The 25321-nt window shown below is 45.5% G+C and overlaps 1 protein-coding gene across 7 annotated transcripts in view; it reads right to left on the bottom strand.

The window, feature by feature from the left end:
* Positions 1-25321, bottom strand: part of RNF220 (ring finger protein 220) — a 410389-nt gene that overhangs the window by 133600 nt on the left and 251468 nt on the right. For all 7 annotated transcript variants that reach the window (XM_053244321.1, XM_053244318.1, XM_053244319.1 and 4 more), the window contains one exon: positions 24198-24327. In XM_053244321.1, coding sequence (XP_053100296.1) covers positions 24198-24327 — 130 coding nt within the window. The remainder of the gene's footprint in view (positions 1-24197; positions 24328-25321) is intronic.

The raw sequence follows: 25321 nt of genomic DNA, 5'->3' as shown, positions 1-25321 counted from the left end.
CCTTCTGGATCACCTGAGAGATTTGGGGATAGGAGACACTGTTTTACAGTGGTTCCGCTCCTATGTTTCAGGTAGATTTCAGATGGTGGCACTTGCTCTTCAAAACAGGAGCCCCTCGGGGCTCCATTCTGTCCAATGCTTTTGAAAATCTACATGAAACTGCTGGGTGAGGTCATTGGGGAATTTTTGCTGGGTGTTATCAATATGCTGATGATACCCAACTCTATTTCTCCTTGTCATCAATATCAGGAATGGTATTAGCCCCTTAAATGCCTGCCTACAGGCAGTAATGGGCTAGATAAGGGATACCAAACTGAATGTAAGAAAGATGGAGGAGCTCATTGTTGGGGGTCGTAATCTGCAAGTCAGGGTAAAACTTCCTGTTCTGTATGAAATTTCACTCCCCCAGGAAGAACAGGTTCATAGCTTGGGAGTGCTCTTGGACTGGGTCTCACCCTGGTGTCTCAGGTTGAGGCTGTAGCCAGGAGCACTTTTTACCAGCTGCAATTGATTAGACAACTCTGCCTGTTCCTTGAGGAGAATGACCTGAAAATAGTAGTATACCAGCAGGTAACCTCCAGGTTGGAGGACTGCAATGTGCTCTATGAAGGACTGCCTTTGTATGTAGTTTGGATACTTCAGTTAGTTCAAAATGTGGCAGCCAGATTGGTCTCTGGGGTATCCTGGAGAGACCACATTATGCCTGTTCTTATACAGTTGCACTGGCTGCTGATATGTTTCCGGGCAAGGCACAAAGTGCCGGTTATTACCTGTAAAGCACTGAATGGCTTAAGTCCAGGTTACCTGAGAGAGCACCTTTCTCTACAAGATCCCCACTACTCATTATGTTCATAGGAACAAAGGAAGCTGCTGTATACTGAGTCAGACCATTGGTCTATCTAGCTCAGCATTGTCTACATAGACTGGCAGCGGCTTCTCCATAGTTACAGGCAGAAATCTCTCTCAGCCCTATCTTGGAGAAGCCAGAAAGGGAACCTGAAACCTTCTGCTCTTCCCAGAGCGGCTCCATCCCCTGAGGGGAATATCTTACAGTGCTCACATGTGGTCTCCCATTCATATGCAACCAGGGCAGACCCTGCTTAGCTAAGGGGACAATTTCGTGCTTGCTACCACAAGACCAACTCTCCTCTCCTCGTCAGGAGGGATCCGTCTTCAGGTGCTAACAGTTCATCTGTTGGCAACCTGGGATCGGGGCTTCTCAGTTGTTGCCTCTGGGTTGTGGAATGAACTCCCCATGGCCTTCCTTGGAGGCCTTCAGGAGAGCCTTAAAGACCCATATTTTTAGATTGGCTTTTAATTATATCTAGTTTTTTTAAAAAAATTAATTGTTTTATTATGTATTCTTGATTTTAATGTAAACCGCCCTGTGCAACTTTAGGAAGGGTGGTATATACTGATTGAATGCATTTATAAGTAAGTTAGTTGTTGGGGATTTCCTGAGGCAGAGCCGACCGCTGTGGGGAAACGCGGCAAGCTCCAGGGCAGAGCTTCCCCCACCCAAGTCTTGCAGAGAGGTCCCAATTGGGCAAGGGAGGAAATAAGACACCCAAACACCCACACTGAGGCATTGTCACTAGCCCAAGCAGGGAGGCTTGGTCTCACTGTCAAAAGACGATGAGGTCTCAGAGGATCGGGAGCAGCTCTCACGAGATCTTGTGATGGGATCTTGCCAGACTTGCCCCAGCTGTCAGGGGCTATATAAGAAAGGACTGGCCAGTGATGAAGGGCGAGTTCTGGAGGAGGGCTCAGTGGAAGGAGCCCTGGGACTCTGGCTGAGCAGTGGGGGTAGCTAGGCTAGGACGGGGCTGGTGAGAGTAACAAGCCCTGCCCATGAACCTGAAAAGCTTCCCCGGCGAGAAATCCTGAGGCCACCTCAACCCCTCAGTGCAGTAGAAAGTAGGGATGTGCACGGAACCGGTTTGGTGCTCCTTTTCTGGAGTGCTGAACCAGTTCAAAATGTCAGCGTTTGAGCCCGTTCGGAGGTGGGGGTGTTGCTTTACGTCTCGGGGAAAGTGTCCTTACCTCCCTCGCCATGTTTCCCCTGCCAAAACTGTTGACACGGGACAGCTGAGTGCCTTCTTGCCACTCCAGTCAGCGTAATACCAGAAGTGGCCGGCGTGTGTGCACGTGCATGATGTGTGCCGGCCACTTCCAGTATCACGCTGACCGGGGCGGCAAGAAGGTACTCAGCCACACCTGTGTCAATGGAAACACAGTGGGGGAGGTAAGGACACCCACCCCACGCCTTAAAGCAACCACTCCCCACCTCCCAGGAGTGCATGGAACCGGATCCATGCATATCCCTAGTGGAAAGTGGATGGCCATACTAAGAGCCTGACATAAGTAAATAAATAAATAGAGGAGATGTGGGAAAACACCCACAAACATTCTGTCATGAACAAAAGCAGTTGGTTATGCAATGGACAAGTTGTCTAATTAACAAGATATGTTGCCACCTGCTGCTCAAGAACCCTGCAAGCACTCACCACCTTGTCTGAGCAGAAAACTTGTTGCATAATAACTGCCCCAGGTCACATGAAGGTGACTAACAACTCACTGTTTTCACACAGCCATGGTGTGGGATCTTCACATGAACTACCTTGTTACTTTGTAATGGACAGCAGTCCGTCTCATTCAGAGGATATCTGATGTGTACCCTGTTTCCCTGAAAGTAAGACCTACCCCGAAAGTAAGACCTAGCAGTAATTTCTCATGTACCGCTAATTGCCCTAGTGCATTTTTGGGGGCTAAAATTAATATAAGACACTGTCTTATTTTCGGGGAAACACGGGTAGCTATATTCTAAATATAAACAATTACGTTTCTCTGCAGCTCATGATATCCATGAGACACTTGAGCCAGGATGGATGGCAGCCCTTGCTTAGAACGGATGTACAGAGAGTCTAATAGGAATGATGGGCATTAGATACTACTCAGGCTGGGCCAGAGGAAAAGAAGTTGGAGGGGGAAGAGAGAGAGAAAATAACTAAAATTAGAGAGCCCTTTCTCCAGGCTGGAGGCATTCCTTCTTTTTTGGTTGGTTGATTTGTTAATTTCACTCCATTTCTATTTAACGGCTGGAAGGAAGTTCACACCAGGGTGATCCTCCCCCTTCCCACCCTCCCTGGAGCAAGATGCTTCAGATTTAATAATGCTTTTCACCCTCACTCCAGACAGGTTAAATTTGAAACAATTACATATCAAAGGCGACGGGGCGGGGAGACCCCGCGCTGTAATTTTTTTGGTTATTAAAGTAATCTCTCTCATGTAAATTCTCCCGCTAACACACCACAAACAGCATTAGGAAATAAATGATTTCCCCATGATTCGATTTGCTGATACAAAGCACCTGCAACAGGCAAAAATGGGGCTCTGAAATATGTTACCCAAGCTGATGTCTTGCGCTTGCAGGGCTCCCGCAGCTGGAGGTCCCTCTCCATAGCCTTGGGGTGTGTGATGGATGGATGGGTGGAGAGGTGGTGGGGAGGGTGGTTAGGGGAGGAGGAAAATGGTGGGGAGAGAAGGAATTGTACTTAATAATAAAATTTGTATGCAAGTCGGCATCCCAAGCTAGGGATGACTGATCGGCAGCCAGAAAGTATTAAAAAGCCTTGCTAAACAGATGCTGACAATAGAACAAGACATATCAAATCAGATCTATTCCAGAAGCATTAATACACACACACACACACACACACACACACACACACACACACACACACACACACACACACACTTTTCTTCCCAATCACAGCAATATGGAAGACATCAATAAATTTTTATGAGACTTTTAGAAGATCAACATGCTACTGGATGTGACAAAAAAGCAATGTGGCTGTCATGTTCACTTTGTCGGGGACACTTTAGCCCCAGATGTCGAGCTGTGGCAGCAGTGAGTAGAAATTGAATTTGGCTGGCTTTAATCTGCCTTTCATTGGCAGATGGCTGGGTGTTGTGAAACGAAAAGGGTTGTGTGGAAGGTGTTGGCTTCTGGGGACTGCAATATTACCAAGCCACCCCTGTCCTTCCATAAAAGCATAAGGCTTCTTTGTCACCATCATAGGCCGCCAAAACTGGTAGACCAAAGTCATCTTCACCTTCCCCCTTCCCACTATAGCCAAGATGATTCTGGCCCAAGGATGGCAGCTGTTCAGAATTACTGTCCAACAGCTGGACCTTGATGCATATGATAGGTAGAGGAAATGTATTCAGCCCTTACTGAGGGGGAAGTGTGTGTGTGTGTGTGTGTGTGTGTGTGCGTGTGTGTGTGTTACACACCAAAGGGATGGAAGGAATTATTAGAGATTGCAATATTGCATTGAACTAGTTTTGCTCTCTAGGTAGTGCCTACTAGATAACTGTCAAAAGTGCAAAGATTTTCAATAATGGGGACATGATATTATTCCTTGGGCACTGAGTCTCCTGCTCACATATTCTCAACATGCTTTGTAATATTTAACAAACTCTTCCTTTCCTCATATCTGTAGAGGGCATGGAATATAAGCACTCTCTATCAGCCCTGACACACCATCACTTAACTAGTGGTACCTACTTTAGACTGATTAACATGGAGTATACGCATGTGATTTTGCAAATGTTGCTTAGGTGCAGGGGTGGTCCTTCCATAAGGTTAGATGAAGTGGTCACCTCAAGCAGCAGAGAATTGGAGTGCCAGTGGGGCAGGAAGATGCTCCCTGTCACCTCACTCGCCACAGCCATCGGGGCAGCTCTTCGCCGACTAGTGACCATGCCACCACTTAAAGAGTTGTTCTGAGACAGTCCTCCTCTGCCTTCTTCACAGTGGCAGCACCTGCCATTATGAAGAAGAAGGAAGTGTGTGCGCACACTAAGTAAAGCAGCAGTGGCTGTCATTGTCCTCTCCAACTCCAGCACAACACTTCTCCAGTGGTGGTTGCTGGTGTCTACCTTATGTTTCTTTTTAGATTGTGAGCCCTTTCGGGACAGGGAACCACATCTATCTATCTATCTATCTATCATCTATCTATCTATCTATCTATCTATCTATCTATCTATCTATCTATCTATCTATCTATCTATGTAACCTGCTCTGAGCACATTATTGAAAACCAGTATATAAATATTTGTAGTAGTATTAGTATTGCTATTGCCAAGGGGAAAAAAGGAGGTGCATGTAAGTGGTGGGTTAGGGTGGGGGGGACATTTTGGCACCTGCTTTCATTTGTGCTGAGGTTTCGGATGGCCAGTGCTTAGGAGCATTAAAACAATCTACCAGTTCAGAGCAAGGGCTCTTTTAGCCTCCTACTCTCTTTCTTACTTTGGCCCATATTGGTTGCTTGAGCATAAGGACACAAAACCTAGCACAGTGACAGAACATACCATTCATTTCCCAAGATATTCCCAGAATTTACCATCTTAGCCTTCTTTACTTTAATCTGAGAGCCAAGTTGGAGATTATGTTTTTGAACACATAGAAGTGTGTGTATATACACACACACAGGGAAATGTATTGTGTGCAGGGGTAACATGCTCTCTTGCCTACCCCTTCAGAGAGCAAATCATTAAGAATTGCCAGTATGATGGCTGGAGGAGTGAGAGGCCATAAGCAAAGAGAAACCTTCTTTCCCATAAACAGTGCTGGCAAATTAAAAATGGTAAAAGAGAAATCACGACCTTTAAAGTTCAAACACTTTTCGGCACCTTTTAAAGTTTTCTGCTCCAGGCCCTTGAAAAGAGCACAATCTTTGGAGACCTCAGAATTCTCTTTAATCACTATGCAAGTCAGCAGCAGTCTGAAATGATCACACATTTACATAGTAATAACCTCAGCCAACACTCCCCACATTATTTCATGGCCAGCATATTGCCACACGGCGAGCGATCCATGTGGTTTAAATTATAAACCGTACATAGGAAATTAGTTGCTAACTATGATCTTCACAGGTTTGTCTGACACTTCTAATTAAGATGATTTACACAGAATTATCCTTTGAAAGCAAAAAATGGTGTTTTGCTAGCTAATAAAATATAATTACTACATACCACCCCCACCCCCGCCCTTTACAAGTTGCAGTTAGTTTTAATCTGTTTGGGGAATTGTTTATCCAGTTCATTATGACAGCACAACTTACCTGCCCCTTTTAGATGGAGGCAAATGACAAAGAGGAAGGAATAAATAGATGAGGAATAGAGAGCACCTCCTAATGGAACTATGGGGGCAGGCTTTCCATTCCCAGGGCTCTGCATTCTATCCAAAATGGAATTCCGGTTTCCAAGTTGGTCTCCCTTCTAGGAAATGTTGCCAGAACGTATATAAGCATAAATAAAATAGCTCCAACTTCATTAACACATATATACGTATCCAAATACTTAATTTGGATATGTACATATGTGTTAATGAAGCTGAGCTATTTTATTTGCTTACTACATTTATAACTCAACTGATCCTGAAGGCTTGAGTAAGTAAAAATAATTTAATTCAAGATAAAGAGCAAACTGAGAAAGGACCCAGTCCATTGGGAAGCTCTCTTGTGCAAGCCCCACTGAAATGAATGGGAGTGACCTAAGAACACTACAGTCCATTGTCCTCCTGAAAAATGGGGAAGAGCCCTTTGGACCTGAAAGCTTGCACCGAGTATTATAATACTAGTTAGCCCAAATAAGGCATTATCTCACTTGTTCAGTATTTCAAGAGATCAATGTGGCTACTAGTACTTCAATCAAAAAAGAAAACTAATTTTCTGCTCTTTTTTAAAAAAATGTTTTTTTCCACAAGACTAGTTTAAAAGTGTGCCTTGAATTTTCAATGTCATACTGCAACTGTCGCAGCTTTCTGGAGATGTATGACTATGAACTCCCTTCCTGTATCTTGCCTAACATCCATCTTCACTCAGTGCCAATGCACATGATTGCCCTGCTTGTAGAGAACACATCTGTTCATCCTGTGGAGGCTTCCTGCTTGTGGCATCTGACTTGTTTGCCAGAAACAAAAGATGCAATTCTTGGATGTGTCAGTATGCTTTGAGATATCAACATGTCCAGCCACTGTGGCTTGGCCTCCACTAAGCTGAGAAAATGACATAGCTCAGTGGTACACCACCCACACTTTGAATGTAGACTGTCACAGGCTCAGCATCTCGCATCTCCAGTAAACAACAACAACAACAAACCTCAGAGAGCAGGACTGGAAAGACCTCTGTCAAGGATCCTAGAAAGCTTTGACAGCACTGGGCAAAATGGACCATTGGTACGATTCAGTTTTAGACAGTCCCTTATATCCAAATTATGCTAACTGCACATAATGAAACACTATAGGCTAATTTAACACAATTATTAATTGGGTAGGACAAGTATCCTACTCAAGTATGGGAATTCCTGTTTTGTAATTGTGTACTCATAAAAAGCAAGGTAGGAGGCAGGGGAAGTGATATGTGTGAGGCTCCCATGGGGTAGGAGTTCTCCATCCTACCCAGCAGCTGTATCCAGCTATTTTAAAGAGGCAGGAGGAAAAGCCCTCCTACCCAGCAGGAGCCTCACAGACGATCACTTCCCCCACCTCCTGCCTTGCTTTGTATGAGTACACAATCAGGTAGGACAAATGTGATTGTGTGAACTAGCCCTATGTTTCTCTTGATGTTGAGCAAGTTGTCTACCTATACTAGGTAGCCCCAGAGATACCCCTGCTTTACAGTGGTCATGAGCATCCTTCAGCTCCAACTAATAGCCAGATTTCACGCTTACTGCCTGGAAATCCTGATGTCTCATTCAATTCCTTAACAAGAGCCTGACTGGCTGGTTTTAGAACCATTTAAAATTAAACCCCTTGATAACAATTCCTTTTTGGAATCAACAACATTTTGCCTTGGAGTGTATTGTTAGTTCAGTGACATCCAATAGTAAAAACTTGCTAGAATAGAACAGAGGGAGCATTCTGGCTTCAACCATATCAAGAGAAACAAAAAGCCAATGAACAGAGGCAGTGAAAAAGTGAATCGGAAATGTTAAATGTCACTTTTAATCAGATGTGGGAAGGCTCAATACAGAGGAAGCAGCTTTTAAAAAAAGTATATACCAGGCCTGTATCAGCTCGTGGTGACTGGAAGAAGTCCATTAAGTACACGAAAGAAAAGTATTGGCTGCTAAATGCAGCACAATTCTGTACATTGAAAGTTTTAGATGAAGCACTAATTGGCCTAATTATCATTTTCTAGGTTGATACATTTTTTTTTAAATTCACACTCACCTCCTAGAAGGCCCAAACAAAACTTCAAGAAAACCTGCACATGATAGTACAATCACTGGCCTTCTCAATTTTTATTTCATTTTTATTTCATTCTTCCCAAGGAGCTCATACATAGTTTTCTCCCTCTCCACCTGCATTTTATCTTTACAACCACCTGGTAAGGTAGGTATGGCTGTGAGCCGGTAAATGGTCCAAGGTCACCCAGTGAGCTTCAGGACCCCATGGGGATATAAACCTGAATTTCCCAGATCCTAGTTCAACACTTGAATCTAATCACTACACCATGCTGGTTATCTTGGTTGATAGCTTTTGATAGATTATGGATATGCCTAATAATGATCTGATTGAAAAAGTGATAATATTTATCTTTATAACCATGGCAGTAAGCATGAAATTTCATTCTCAAAATTGCTTTGATGTGGGCTTTCTTATAAAAGAAGGTGGGGAGGTAACAGGCCTTTTACATTTATAGGCTTTATAAATGCAAGTAACATTTGAACATGTGATGACAGTCTTTTCTTTGAAGCAGATGCATTTGCTTTGTTCCATGTTATGTTTTCATGGTTCTGAAAACACATATGTGTATAAGCCATAATGTTTATGAAAGAGCTTCTTGGACTTCTTCCAAGTAAATGTTAGACTGCATAAGATTGCAGCCCCGCTGCTTTGCATTTTGTGCCGAGATTGGACTTATTCCTCAAAAAATTATATTTCACAATATTGAGCTGTACCTACCCCTCTGATTTAGTTTCTGAGGACACATCCAGGCAGTGGGCCAGTTCAGATGTCACACAAAGCCAAGAGTAAACCTTGGCTCAGAACCATCTCTTAGCCTTAAGAGCATGCACACACACACACACACACACACACACACACACACACACACACACCCTTTGCATGTGAGCCTTGGAAATTTGTTTACTTCTGATTGCACGTAGAAACAAGCCAGGTGATGTCCAAATTGACTGGTTCTGGCTTATTCTAACCAAAGTCCTTCAAATAAAATACAATTTGATCCCGAAGTTTGGCTGGGTTCAGAATCAGATCATGGTTTATTTCAAGAGCTCTTGTTAGACTAAGCCAGGATTGATAGCTCGGGAGCCACAACCAGTGTCCTGGCTTGCTTCTAATCACAATAAAAGTAGATTCAATTGTGCTCCTGAAGTTAAAAGGCAGTGCACAAAGGCAAGGTTTGATTTTGGTTCCACATGACGTCTGAACTGGCTCAATGTGAGTACACATCCCATTGTGCATACTAGCCTTTGCACCACATCACTGCTACTCCCCATTCTGAGGGTCAAATTGTACCTTGCATTAAGCACAAAGTTTGGGGCTGGCTCTCTCTCTCTCTCTCTCTCTTAAATAACAGCTGCGAGGGGAGAATCAGATTGAGTCTGCAGCATGCAAAGAAGGGGTACTTGATCCTTTCCTTCACACTGTAATCCCAATGAAAATGGTCCCTCTGAACTTAGGAACATAGGAAACTGCCATATACCGAGTCAGACCATTGGTCTATCTAGCTCAGTATTGTCTTCACAGACTGGCAGCGGCTTCTCCAAGGTTGCAGGCAGGAATCTCTCTCAGCCCTATCTTGGAAAAGCCAGAGAGGGAACTTGAAACCTTCTGCTCTTCCCAGAGCGGCTTCATCCCCTGAGGGGAATATCTTACAGTACTGCTCACACATCAAGTCTCCCATTCACATGCAACCAGGGCAGACCCTGCTTAGCTATGGGGACAAGTCATGCTTGCTACCACAAGACCAGCTCTCCTCTCCAGGTCAAATAGCAGCTTAAGGGGAGTGGATTTGTCAGGACTGTGGAATGGCAGGAAAAAGTTAAATACCCTTTCCTGCATGTTGTGGTTCTGATTCTGATTCTCCCCATGGCTGCTAAACACACTCTTTCTCTTTCTCCACATTTAAATATCAATATGTGTAATTTGGCCCCAAGACAATAGTATGATATCCATAGCGGAGATGAGCAGACAATTTTGTTGCAGCGGGAAAGGTTTGGGGATGGGGCCAGAGCTCAGTGGTAGAGCACCTGCCCGGCATGCAGAGGGTCCCAGTTCCATCCCTGGCATCTCTGGGAAAGACTCTTGCCTGAAAGCTTGGAATGCTGCTGCCAGTCAGTGTAGGCAATACTGGGCAAGATGGACCAATGGTCTGACTCGGTATAAGGCAGCATCCTGTGTTCCTATGCTAGCTATATCATGGCATGCCTCTTTACAAAAAAGCAGGTAGATGTGCATTTCAGTGCTGAAGGGAGTGGGAATGCATAGCCTTCCGAGAACTAAAAGTTCACAAAATGACAGGGCATTGCTGCAAGGGAAGGAGGCAGCCCTGCATTTACAGTGCTAAAAAAATTACTTTCTGGAACAACCTTACAAGAGCTCGGAACTCCAGCACTGAGCAAGCCCTAGCCATAAGGGACTGTCATTTTAGCCCTTCCCCAAATGAAATGGCCCTTCTATATCGGAAGCAGGCAAACACCACTACAAGCAAATGACTGGGACTCTACTAAAATCGATGCTGAAAGGCATCATCTCAAACTGCACAGGAGATGGCAATGGCAAACCCCGTCTGTATTCTACCAAAGACAACCACAGGGCTCTGTGGGCGCCAGGAGTTGAAATCGACTTGACGGCACACACTACTTTGACTACAATCCACTCATGAACACCTCTTGCCTTAGCATGGCAAGCCTAACAGAGAACCTACAAATCAGGATGTCTTGTGGACCTCAGTCTAAATTATCAGTGGGAAAACCATACAAAAGGTCACTTGCACAAGCTGAGAATGACCAGTACATCTCATGCCTGTACACAGTGGCTTCAGGGCAGTAGTTCACGAAACGATCACCTTTGTGTTAATATCATCATCATCAGGATTAAATAAAAGGGTGCCCGGGGCATGCATGAGTTTCCCATCCAACGGGTGTATTTTTGCCTCTCGTAGTTTGGGCACTCCTTTTAGGCCCAGCACCCTAAAAACTCAGCTCCTCAACCCTTCCCAGAAAAGGGAACAGTGGGGGAAAATAATGTCAGCCTGACAAATAAAGACAAGATAGAAGCCAGAAGGAAGTGGAATGTGGAGATTGATCTTTGTTTCTGTAGATGTAATGAGGGAATAATTATCCCCAGCTGGTAGCTTTAATGCACCAAAAGGACTGGCCTAAAGTTGTGCTTTGCTTACAGGGAAAAAGATTTAGAGACATCCCCTGTGCATTCAATTGTCCAATCTATCCTCCTGTCCAGGCTCCCAACCACTCTGCGCCCTTCACGGAGGTGTCTGGGCTCACTTTGTCAGCTTACCTGCTCAATCACATGGGACACCCTTCATCAGCTGAATGTCCCAGTGGCTCACAATCAGTGACAAATTTATAATTACAACCCCTATTAACCTTTCTATGCACATGGGGAACAAAGGCCCGGCTGAGTTGCCAGACTCACTTACTGTCATATATGGAGAATGTGGCAGAGCTCGAACGTCTGTGTTCTGAGGTCTCGTTCAGAGTTGCAGAACTCAGATCTAAATTCAAGCCTCCCAGGACTAAGAAAGGAGGGGAAGTGTCTCAGTCTGAGATGTGTCTGCAGATGTCACTACCCTGTCTCTGTCCCTTAGTAACAAAAATGGCTGGGCAAAAACCCAATTTAGCCAAGGAGTGAAGTTTGCAGTCACAACACAAACTTGCCACTTCTTTTACTGGACTGTCTCCTGTGCCTTCAATAGAAGCCTGTTGCTTTTCAGGCAACTTATTCTGATGCTAGGGAAAGCTTCTCTTCATTGTTATGTGTCAGCTTTGTGGGGAAAAGCACAGGAACAGGTATGGTATAAAAAGTGGCAATCCTAAGCACTAAGCAAGTAATATATAAGCCATTGAGTGCTCTCTCTCTTCTTTTGCAAAATCAACACCTACCCATACCCTCTGAAGCAAACACTAGCCAAGTAAAGCTCAATGGAGAAGACAATCTATTGCATCCCAGAGAGTGTGCAACAGCAGAACAGTGCAGGTAGACGGTACTTATGGCTGGGAGCGAAACTGACTCAGTCACAATTCAAAGCAGAGTAGATTACTACAGTATAACAGGTCATTTCCCCCACTCAGAGTAGGATGAATAGGCCCACAGTTCAGCAGTAGTTAAGCTGATAGCTCAGTGGCAGAGCATATGCTCGGCAACGCCGAAGGTCCCAGGTTCAATCCCTAGTATCTCCAGCAAATGCCAGCGCCATTCTTTCTCCCTGGGTGAGGAAGTGGAGTAGGGGCAACAAATTAACAATTAGTAATGGCATGCAGGCCTCTCAGAGGCCAATTGCGCAGGCGTGGCAGCATCCAAAATGGCCACCATGCCGAAGTTAAAACTTTGGAAATTAAGCTGGAGGGGGTGAGAACAGAGGCCGGTGGGGGAGGGGGGACCACCGCACACACCTCCGCCATCACCCCAAGGAACTCCCCTGAAGGGGAGAAGGTAAAAAAAAGAAAAAGAAAAAAATTGCAAACCCCTGGACCGAACCGAACCAGGGGGTTCAAGGGGGTGCCGGACCAAACTGGCCTGGTCAGGTTAGGGTCCGGTCTGGACTCGAACTGAACTGGGCCAGCCAGTTCCGTGCACATCCCTATCTCCCGGTAGGATTGGGAAAGACCCCTGTCTGAAACCGTGGAGACCCACTGTCAGGGAGTATAGATAGTACTGAGCTAGATGGACCAAGGGTCTGGGACTGTATAAGACAGCTTCAAAGATGCTTCCATAGGCTGAGGCAATAAATTAACTCTGGCTATATGTATATGAAGTAGGAAAGAGACACAGAACAAATGACATACATAGGCCATGATGCTCTACCCCCGTCTAGTGGTGGCACTGGTCTATGCAGTCTATGTAATTCTCCTAAATTCTAATGTTGTACTGAAACACACAAGGTTGTGGCACCATGTCTCCCTCTACTGGTGTTCTGCTTCCTATCCACTCACCTTTATCTTTCAGTTGACAGCACTGGACTGTCTGCTCAGTGACTAGCACGTCTGCTACTCGTTGAACTCACAAAGGTCCACTCACATTTTTCTTCATCTACATCGTTCTGTGGGGCCCACAGAGACTTTGAGTAATGGGTGCAGAATGAGGCTGGGACAGGGTATTCCACCTCCACAGTTGGGTGTTCTCAAGCATCCTCAAGACTTGAAAGATGGCTATCTCCACCGCCTGCCCACAGTTAAAATGCATGAGGCAGGATGAAATAATGCTATTCCTCCAGCACATTGATTAGGCCTAACCCTAGTAGCACCCTGAGTGCGTTTACTCTCTACCAAGCCATTTCTACACAGGGTCGTCAGCTGTGCCCAGGAAAATGGCCATACCCTTTAAAATCCTTTGCAGTGGAAGAAATGGTAGCCATGGCGTTTTTGCCCCTTTTCCAGGGAAAGGGTGGGAGAAGTTGCAGCTGCCTCACCTCCTGTTGCCTGAAAGGATTTAAGTGTGTACGAATATCCCTCTGGCCTGAAAAAATTATTTATGAATTCAGTGTACAGTAACAAACTCTTTAAAACCATATCGTAAGGCTTGTACCTTGCAGAGTCACTGATGAATGCTTTCTGAGGGGAAGCATCATTTAGTCATAATCTATGGAAACAAAAGGAGAAACTAGAAGGAAAGGAATCCTGCAAGGCACTTAACAGGCCTATCCTTGAGATCTTCCAGGCATGGATTTATGCCTTGAGAGATCACCTCTTCCAAGGCTTCAGTAGGGTCTCTTGATCCGGTTACTGGTCTTTTCCTGAAGCTTATTAGCAAGTGAGGCTGCCCCTTGGAGGGAGAAAGTGCTCTGTGCAGGGGACACACACAGAGAAGAGAGCTGCCCTCACCAAGCCCCTCTTGGTGACAAGAATAAAAAATTACACTACCTCAGAATTTATCATGCACCCAATTACAATGTTAATTGGCAAGCCCCAGAAATCAATTAATTCACAAATTTTTTTCAATTAAAAATTAAGATAAATCATAAAAACATTTCAAGCAAAGGCCAAACACAGTGAACTTTCTCTTCTCTTCCTATGGGGACGGTTTAGAAGGGTGTTTTTAATTAAAATAAAGTAAAATAAAATAATAATAATTATTATATATATTTTAAAAAGTGCTTGTGTTGTTGAAAGCCCGGTTGCCCTTGAGTGTCTTTGGCGATGCGCAGGAGGCCTGTCATCAGCAGGACTGGGCTGAAGACAGATAAAAAAGTATCGACCGGTCGGACACACGGCTTCTGCTTTATTGATCAGTCGGGAATTTAACTTGCTGTGCATATCCACAGTGTCAGCAAGGGCCACAGGCGAAATTAAAAGTACTTGGCTTGGAGATGTCGCCATGATACCGGGGGGTGGGGGGTGGAATGGGAGAAGAGGGAGAAAAGAAAGGATGAAAAATTTAAAAAGCAGATGGGAAAAAAATAAAGACAAACTGATGAGAAAAAGTTAGTGGATTGAGGGGGGTCGGGGTGGGGGAGGTGCCTGGGTCTAATTCTAACTGAAAGTGATGCTGGCTCATCTATGTCTCTTTAGATCTCAGCTTGGTTGTCAGGTTGCTTTTAAGGTGAGAGATTTACTATGTATTTCAATGGAGCTTTGTAAAAGAAAAAAGCCCTTCACTCATAAATGTCTCTAATCTCACTCGCTCGAAGCGCTCTAAGTCCTGAGTGTTGGTTGCTTTGGAGGCACCAGTGTACTGCCTGGCCAGTTTATGTCCTTGGGTGTAAATCTAGGAGAGCAAGAGGTGAGATCTGCGACCCTGACATGACATGTGACAATAGGACTTATTTGTGTTTTATGCACTCCATTTATCCTTCTGAGGAACTAGGAGTGCAGTTTGCACACCCCTTGGGGATGGGCCTCTTGGGAGGATTCTTCTGAAGGCAGTTGCAGGGAGGAGCAGCCCACTGCTGGAACAGCCCAGATAACTTTGTCATACTGCTTAAGAATTTCCTGGAGGGGGATTCCTAGTGAATCAACTCAACACATAACCACAGTAGAGTTGCAAAACACTGTGTTTCAAATCAGAATGTCTTAGGGCCAGTTCATATGATATCCATTCAGCTCACCACCTGCAATGCAGACATGCATAGGTCACTAGTACACATGTCCTTTGCCCACCTGGCATGAATGCAAAGGTGCCTTCTATTTCTAGCATGTATAAAGGGGAAATTCAGAAGAAAACACACACACACACACACCCGTGTGATTAGGGAGAAGAGCCCCTCTGAGCTGGGGAGGGAGGGAGGATATGTATGCTCATGGAGCATGTACTTAGAGCATAAGAACCTAAGAACAGCCCTGCTGGATCAGGCCCAAGGCCCATCTAGTCCAGCATCCTGTTTCGCACAGTGGCCCAACAGATGCCACTAGAAGCCACAGGCAGGAGTTGAGGGCATGCCCTCTCTCCTGCTGTTACTCCCCTGCAGCTGGTACTCAGAGGTATCCTGCCTTTGAGGCTGGAGGTGGCCTACAGCCCTTCCTCATCATATGCAGTGGGCCAGGCGGAAATAGCTCTCTGATAAATTCAGTCTTGAGCCCAATGCTAATGGAATAGGAGACTGCTAGTAATGTTATGTTAAAATATGGTAAACGAGGAAAGTGGATACCATGCACTGGATGGGCATTCATCCGTATGGCTGAGCCAAAACAAGTGGGGGAGGGGACATTACCATTAGTGAGTAGGCACTTCCTTACTGTGCCTACAAGCGGAAATAATCAGAACTCTGTGTATGATTGGTTTTCCGTATAAAATGCTCCAAATTCTACAACCAGAAAATCCAAGCTCCACATTCAGTATATCCTCAGGCAAAGGTGCATTTGACTGCCTCCTAAATTATTCCAGCTGCAACAACTGGATTATTGTAAAATCTGAAAATTACTGGGAGGGCCTGAGATCCTGGAGGAGAAGGGATGTATCAGGATTCAATGGCTGGGGAAGTCTGGGGAGGGCTTGTCTATTGTCCAAGAATCCAACTACTTGAACATTGGGAGCAATACAATTGCCTCTTTGGTGCTTCTTTTTCTACAAGAGAATAAGGGTGTTCACATGACTGTTTGCCTGGCGTTGGGAAGGGCTGGACGCAGGATCCTAACTACCTCCCCCCACCCCACAATCCATCATCCTCCAGGTACCATCGCTCATGCGCCTACACAATCAGTGCTTTGGTTAGAGGCATGGGGAAGAACGCCTGGCCTCCAAATATCCTACAGTGCACCACGTGAGGAGCATGGTGTAAAAATTCCAATGTAAAATTCCAATATAAAACTTCCAGAGGCTGGGTCTTGGCCAGGTGGTGGGGTAGGAGGGCGCTCATGGGACCAATCCTAGCATTTCTCACAGACAGCTCTACCCGGGTAGGTTGGCACTAGCCAGGTAGAGCTGGTTGTGAGAACAACCCCCTAGTCTTTGAGCTGTCAATTATTTTCCACAAACATGACAGCTAGAAAATGTTTAAAACTGAAGTGGAGATTCCCAGAATCTGTTCAGAGGAACTAGAATTTCACCTTTTTCATGAGCCAGGAAGAAAAATTTGTGAAACCTGCAAAACTCAAAGTATTTTTCTGTGTGTTTGGTAGTGAGGAATTTTTTGTTTGTAAGGAAATATAAACAGGGAAATTGTAGGCCTGCAAGGCTACAACCGTGCTATGAAATCTAGTTCTCATGTGCAGAGCAGAGACATTAACAGAATTCTGGGACTCTTGGTACCCTTGACCTGTTGATCTAAACAGGAAAACTTCTGCAGTCATTGCAGTACAGCAGGACAAATTTTGGTTAGATAGTAGGGAAACAACTTAAGGGCATTCCAGATGGAAGACTAGACTGTGCTGATCCCCATGGTGGTAGCTGCTGCTACTATAAATAAACGAGAAGATTTAGTGCAGGTACCACAGTCTAATGAATGTAGGATAAAAGCATACCTTTTCCTTGGGCCCCTTTCCCTTCATTTCTGGTCCTCTGCTGTTTCAGAGAGGGGAACTGGCAGATCTTGGCTCTAAGTGTTTATGCCCTCCCTTTTCAAGAGATGAGCAATGCCTTCCAACAAGATTGTGTATTGCCTGTCCCTCAGCAAGAGTTCTCATATACTTCTATGATTCTTCAAGGCACCCTCTCCCTGGTCTCTTGATAACTGTGATAGTTGTAAGATAAGAAGGGTTGTCTGGGGGTGAAAATGGGTTTGGGATTTGGTTAAGTGGGCCCCCAAACATCCATGGGCCTTGGGCATCTGCCCCACTGCTCTGGATGCAGGCACTGGCCGTGTCTACATGCAGCTTAACTGTACAAATAGACTGGAAATGAACAAGGAAGTTGTAGAATTTCCTCTTTTGGATATTGGACGATGGGAGGGGCAACTGCAAGGAATTGTTTAGGGGTCCAGAGAATTCCGACACCACTGGGGGACCAGCATCGATGACTGCAGGGTGCCTTTCCACACAGAGATTCTATGAATGTTCTATCTTTAGTCAAGATGCAGGGTTTGGGGGCTGTTATCTCCATCCCCTCCACCTCCCACCCTGGGGCAATAACTGCCCCTCATTTAAACCCAGGGCAATGTGCAGCACAGGCAGCCACTTGGCATTCTGTGGGACGGAGCACATGGCTGGGGAGTGAAAGGACTGCATGCAAATTTCATTTCTGAGCCACTGGCGCTGTTTCAAGTGCCAGGAGCCTTGGAGCCCCTTCTCGGCATTACATATGTAACAGCCTCATTGAACTTGACATGTCAAATTCAGGCCATTTGTGCAAAATCTCCCTTTAATAATACCGTTTCATTTCACTCAAATGAGACTTGAATGCATGTAAAATGGAAAAGGATATTTAAGCGCTAACATTAGGCAGATGTCTTGCTAGAGGCCGATTGAATATATGAGATTTTGAAGTGGTTAACACGATTTTGCTGCTCTCTCTTAGAATATGTCACCTGCCGGGCGTCCCCCCTCCCTTTCCCCTTTTTAAGCGAAGGATATAAATTGAAAGAAAACAAAACTACAAGCTTCAGCTTGGAGGGGATTAACTCTGTCCATGCTGGCACATCCTTCTGAAAAACAAACAAGGCTCTATCTTACCTTTATAGGGCAGTTTAAGATATCTCTACAGACTGGATAAGACTATAGAGGCAGTGCTTTGGGGCAAGGTAGGCCTTAGGAAATGCGGTGGAACTAATGTAGGGGATGTAGCCCTACCCCCTGCACAGGCAGAATTCCCTCAGCTTTACCCATACCCAGGGGCAACCCAAGATACTGGGGTGTCTGAGGCAAGGCACCAAATGCTACCAGATCCCATGTTCCTGTTGGAGGCCCGTCCCATTTTCAGAACTGACCTTGCAAGCTTTGAAACTGGCATGGGGTGCAGGGAGAAAGGAAGGAAGGTTGCCAGCACCCTCCTCCTCCTTTGTGCTTCTAGCAAGCTTTCCAAGAAGAGGTACTTGTTGCAAGGCTTGCAAGGGTCCGAACAGACCCGAAGAACTACTCTGATGGCAGCAGTGGGTGGCATCTTGTGGTTTTGCTGGTGCCCCAATAATCAGCTGCCTGAGTCAGCTGCCTCACCTCGCCTCATGAAAGGGCCACCCCTGGCCACCCCTAGTGAATGCTCATCTAGTTTCCTTGTAGGGCTTCTGTGTGCCTCAGCCACTTTCCCCAACTATAGCATAATATGCACTCCACTTGCTATGCAACACAACAGGTGTGGAGAATATAGGGCTGCTGTATGGGGAAAAGAACAGGTCTTTTATACCTTTAATAGATGCACAGAAGGTAGAATTTCAGCAGGTGCAGCTTTTCTTTTCCCTGCATGACATCTGCTGAAATTCCCTCTTCCGTGCATCTTTTCAAGGTACAGGAGAGCTGTCCTTTGTTTCATCTGGCAACCCTAGGAGGATAGCAATGCTGCAGAAAACATCTCTTTCATTATGGGATATAAGTTCATATGTCCCAGAGCCTGGTCTAAGAAGGCACATGATGCAGCAACCTCTGGGTTGGGTCATATTCCTGTTTGTTTTCCTTTAAACAAATGCAGGAACATGCACTTGGGCACAAAAGGGAGTGAGGGCACAGCCACAGAATGAAGGGGGGGGAATGTTTTTGCAGCAACTAGTTGGCCTGGGCTCCAATAAGCAACAGGTCTATATGGCCAGTGGGATAACTGGGATCTGCCTTTTGAGTGTGCTTGCACTGGAGCTACAAAGTGAGACAGTCCTAATTCAGCAGAGAATATTAAAAAAAAACAAAAACCCCAAAGCAATAAGAAATTCACAAAATGGCACACAGAAACATGTGCTACTCAATACTGATGTTCAGAAGCTGAAGAGACAAAATCAGGAACTCTTAATCCACATCTCTTTCATTCTGGGATATAGGCTTGTATATCCCAGAGCCTGGGGACTTTCCAGGTGGCACCCTGAAATTGCTTCACCACCTGTAGACTTGCTGTCCGTTCCTATGATCTGGGTTTTGACACTGTATTGTGTGCGGGAACAGCAGGGTGCGTTTGCATAGCCACAGCCTGTTCTGGATCTTATCTTGACATTTCAGACTTAGCATGTGGTATGTGTGCCATGAGACAGTAGCTGGTTTTCTGAGTTTTGAGAACAGTTTGCAGGCTTACTGGGATTACTCAGAAGTAAATGTTTTAGTTCAGTGGGCTTCCTCCTAGGTAAGAGTGCATAGGATTGCAGCATGTGTGTGTGTCAATTGCTGGTTTTATTTTATTTTTTTAAATGAGTCTGCTGCCTTTGTGCAAATTCCCCAAGATGGAAAGTGGGGGGGGGGAGGTGAGGGAAAGCCGTCAGTCACCCACCCCCTCCTCCTCTTCTCCCTCAGGGAAGTGCCCTGTGTGTACTGCAGATCCAGGAGCCGGGCTGCTTCCTCTCCTCTCCTCCTCCTTTCTCTTTCTCCCCTCGAAGCCTCAGTGCAGGAGGATGGGGTGTAAAATCTGCAGCAGCTAGCTCTCACTGGGTTCAAAATGTTAGGGCTAGCTGTCAGATTTTACCCCACTTCCTCTTGCGCAGTCTGGACCCTGGGGTCTAAGAAGGCAGATGATGCAGCAGCCTTGCTGAAGATAAGCAGGTCTGGGTTTGGCCAGTGCCTGGATGGGAGACCACTTGAGAACTCTGTATGCTGGCTTGAGTTCCATCATGCGGGAAAGGTGGAATACCTATGTAATGAATAGAGATCACATAAACTGTAGTGAAACTTTAATACCTGTAAGTTCCAGTTACCGAACTTACAGTTCCATAGATCAACATAGTAACCAGCAAATGAGGCTGTAGCATCCTCAAGTGCCTTGTTGATGCAGATAACGGTTATCAGCTAAAGGTTATACCCTAAAACAATTATCTCTGAATCTTGACTGTGTACACAAGCCTTTAGAGGTTGGGGAGCAACTGATGTTTTCCCTGTCTGCAGTGTCCTCATAGGCACCAGAGTTAAATGCTCCCAAGGAGTGTCCAGATCACCCGAAGGAACAATCATTGTTCACCCTAGTGCCCTGCTGTGAAGGCAACAGGGGCTGGGGGCAAGCTTTGTGTGGGTTGCGACCAGGGGAGACTCTGCTTTTCTCCTTTCAGACCACAGGAGACTGTCCCGTTAATGATTGTTTAGTACTGAACACCACAATCTGTGGTTGGGTGTATACCCTTTTAAAAGAGAAAGATAGATAGATATAACATTCCTCTTGGCAAGCAAGGTCCTCACTCTTCCCAGGATGAATTTCTCATATCCTACTGATAAGTAACAGCTGCCGGGCCATTTTGGTAATGATTGGCGTTTGGCAGTGAGCTGGGCTGGGCTCCTGTACTCTAGCTTGTCACATTTATGGACCTACATTTTATTTTCAAATTTATTGGCTTATTTGAGGCATGTTATTAGTTTCACTTCCTCATTATGGGTGGCTTTTGGGCTCCCAAGTTCTTTCTGTGGGGAGGGTTGGAAGCCAGAGGGGTGATGATGCCACCACCTTGATTACAAAAAGCATCTCTTTTTAGCCCAGTAGGCTTTATGTCCAATATGAACAAGTTCACTTTTATCCACCATGTCCCATGGGAGGGAGCCCTGAACCCCAATTCCCATGAGGTACAAAAGCAGCCTGACATTCAGGGTGACTTGTTCCCATTGCCCGACTGGGGCAGGATATGTGGGCAGGCTGATGATTAGCCCCTAGGGCCTGATCTGTAGAGGAGACTGAGCGTTATCTACTGCAGCACGGTAGGAGTCATTAGTTAATAATTAATAAAGACCCTGCTATTGCTCTTCCCCACGCATACAGCCGGAGCGGGTGAGGCCTAGGAGTGAGCTGTCTCCCCCTTTAACTGCCGTGGTTATTTAAAGGAATAATGCCATTCTTTTTCATTTGTCAGCTGGCCCACAATGGCCCTTGTCAGCTTTTATGATTTAGCGTTTCCTTTCCTTTCCCATTAAACGCCACCTTCCCCCGCCCCCACCTGCCTCACGCCAGCCACAGGCTGCTCTCGGCCCGCTCCATTCCAAGACTAGCCTAGCTCTTTCCACGGACTCCTCTGAGCACTAATTGCTTCTGTTCATTTAAACCTGTTCGTTAATTTGCTGTGGCCCTTTATTAAGTTGGATGCAGCCCAAATTACACCATAAATTATGTGCACAAGGGAACCGGGTGTCGCGTGGGATAAATGGCTTGGCTGTTGCCTTTTCCTCCCCTTCCCTCCCATCTGAGAAGTGGCAGATTCTGGCTCAGCATCAGATACCACACGGGCAATGGATCTGGGAGGTCTTGGTCCAACCCGGATTCAGCAGGCCTCTCTCTATCCTGTGTAAACTTTCTCCTTACACCTGTGTCCAATAAGACCCCTCGTTACCTTTGAGAAAAGACCCCAGGCTAGCTGGGCTCTCTTTCCAAATCTTGGGGGGTGGTCCATTCAGGTGCTGGGCGGTCCAAAACCTAGTTGTTCCCTGCTTCCTGTTGTTCCCCATCACTGATGACATCACCTTGCTGCCAATGGCAGCCTGATCCCTTTCTTCACCTTTTAATGACCGGGGAATTCATTAATAATTGAAATAAACACACTCTCTCCCAGGCTGCAGTTTTATTAAGGGAAGGCCAGGGATCTGCCAACCCTTGGCTGCAGTGATTTCCTAAATAACTGCTAGCAGTTAAAATGCAATTAATTTTTTTTTTTAAGCAGAGGACTTTTGCTGTGCTGGTGAAAGCAGCAGGCAACTGAGAGGCAGCCTGAGGGTGGGTGGCACCTCCTGGGAGGTGGGTCAGTGGACTCTGCCTTTGTGTCCCATGGTTAACCTCTCCTCTGCTGAACTGGTGAGGTGAGATGCCTGAGAAAAGGTGATGGTTGTTTAGACTGGCATGAATGAAAGAGGGGGAATAGGGAATCTGGAGAGAGAGTCACTCCACCCAGGATTCCTGGCAATATTGCTTTCCAGATTGATAGTATCACATATTTATTCTGTAGTGGATGAAAGAAAGGCCCAGAGAGGGGAAGGAAAAATAAGACATTTCTAACCTTTCCATCGGAGCCACCTAATGGCACAGAGGGAAAATGACTTGACTAGCAAGCCAGAGGTTGCCGGTTCAAATCCCTGCTGGTATGTTTCCCAGACTATGGGAATGAAAGAGGGGGGAACTATGGGTAAGACCTATATCAGGCAGCAGCAATATAGGAAGATGCTGAAAGGCATCGTCTCCTACGCCGTGGGAGATGGCAGTGGTAAACCCCTCCTGTATTCTAGCAAAGAAAACCACAAGGCTCTGTGGTAGCCAGGAGTCGACACCGACTAGACAACAGCACACTTTACCTTTAACCTTTCAATCTCTCTCCTCAAAGCTTAAGACAGTATGGAATGTGTAAAGAGCTAAAATGCAAGCTGGAAATTCAGTGGACCTTGCTTGGAATCTGGTGAACTAATGCAGAGGTAGACAGACCTAATGCTTGTGGGATCTACTTCTTCTTCTTTTTTTTAAAACTAGGTACACCAATGGAGCCAACTGCAAAATAGTGGGTCCATGAAATGGACATAGAATTCAGGAACAAGGTGCCTCTGAGCACACATTCATCCCAGGAATTTGTATCAGATGATGTCATCAATGATTGGAAAGCAGGGAATGACTATGTTTTGGACCACCCAGCACCTGAATGGACCTGCCATCCCCAAGATTTCAAAAGAAAGCCCAGCTAGCCTGAGGTCTTTTCCCAAATGGAACTCACAGCTCTTTCACACAAAAAATCTACTCCAGGTTTCACCCAGGGTTTCCTTATTTCAGTAGCCTAATTTGGGAGAAAAGTCTTTCAGCAGCTGCTATTGTTAAACAGTTGGGAATCAGAAGTCCTTGCTGCAAATCATCCAGAGCAGATCATGCCCAGTTCTGGACTAACCGGTCCTACGTCTAAAGCTCATGAAAAGCAAAGCTGGCAAGGTTGGTTGAAGATGAAAGTGTCCCAGCTTGGCTGATTCTTAGGGCTAAGAACATCCATTCATAAGAGAGGATGCAGGCAATTGAATGAGAGTTAAAAACAGGTCACAATGCACTGCAAGTATTTATAATCTTCACCAGGAGCTTTCCCAGAAGGAGGGCTTTATTGTGGCAGGAAGTGCCTAAAGTTAAGTCATTTTGAGCAGTGCACCAAAGTGCTGCTTTTTAAGGACACGTATAATGTGCAGTAGCTGTGAATCGTCAGGAGCAAAGCTGAATAATGCCATTGGCTGTATGAATGGCACCTTCTATCACTGTCCTGACGTCGTCATAAATTGTTCCCTTGTATGAACTCCCCCTCAGCCTAAGTGTAGCAAAGCCATGTTCAGCTGCCATTTGGAAAAGCTCCTGGAGATATAAGAAGAATTTTATTGATTCCTCAGCTAGATAATACATAGCACTCTGGCTCTAGAGGGAAGGGCCTCAGATTGGCTGGTTCTTGAGGTTATACACTAATGGTTGTAACAGGACAAGCGCCAGGTCTCCTTACCTGATATTCAGCTGTGTTAACTTCTCCAGCTCCTGCTCCATGTGCTCCTGCAGCTCACCTGGGCGAAGCAAGACTTGGCAAATGGGGCAGATGGGTGCCTGGCTGTCAAAAAGTGTTGCTTTCTTTTTGCCTGTAAGGGAATAAGAGACACAGTGTTGAGTTTCCTCTGATCCATGCATTAGTGGCTTCCTACCACAACTGCAAATATAAGAAACTAATTTTTTAAAAAACAAAACAAACCCACAAGCATCTGTAGCCTGCTTTAAATAATCTAACTTAGTAGCAGGCTTGGTGGAGCCTATTAGAGGGCCAGTCTCCATTCAGAGGTTAGCCTGAATGTCATTCTCTGTCTATGTTCAAGGATTGTCCCCATCAGTCAGACACTGGTGGCTAGGTTGAAGTTATCAGCTATTCCTTAGAGCTTCCTGCCAACCCAGAAATGGCTCAGACATGCTGCAATAGCTGGCCATGTCCTAGGACTGGTCAGAGCCACTTATAAACTTGGGTTAGGAGTGGACTGGGTGGAGTTACTGATGAGAACAGTCAACTTGGCTTGTTGCTTCTCCAATAACTTCACCATATTCTATCTCATTAACAAAGGATGGAGGAAACAATTTACAGGAGGGCAAGAGCATTCTCAGTGGAGAGAGTAATCCTGGGGCATAACTGTGGCAAGCCCTCCCTTTCATAACTGCCAAGAAGCAAGAGAGGTACCTTTAGGTTCCCATACTGCAGTCTGCAAGGGCAGCTATCCTTACTTATCACTACATCTAGGGGGAGACAGGGGACCACAATCTCTTTGAGGTCTATTTACCACTGCTAAAGGGACAGAGGCACTATCAACCCGGCCCAAAGGCAACTTCACACAAGAGTTTTTTCCTACATGAATATAATTTCCATGAAGGAAAATGGTGAGTGCAATGTAACAAACTCAAACATATCGTATCTATATCATGGTGTAGAATCGCTGTATGATTGTACACACAGTTTCCCTACATATAACACAATCATATTTTATGAAGTGGTCCTGACTGTGATAGATACCTGCATCAGTATATTTTACCCAGGAGACTTGTTCACATGACCACCAGCAAGGAGGTAAGAGTCCAGCGTAGGTAGGAGAG

Source organism: Hemicordylus capensis, chromosome 4 (genome assembly GCF_027244095.1).
Source record: "Hemicordylus capensis ecotype Gifberg chromosome 4, rHemCap1.1.pri, whole genome shotgun sequence".
Taxonomy (NCBI): Eukaryota; Metazoa; Chordata; class Lepidosauria; order Squamata; family Cordylidae; genus Hemicordylus; species Hemicordylus capensis.
This window is presented reverse-complemented; position numbering and strand designations above follow the sequence as displayed.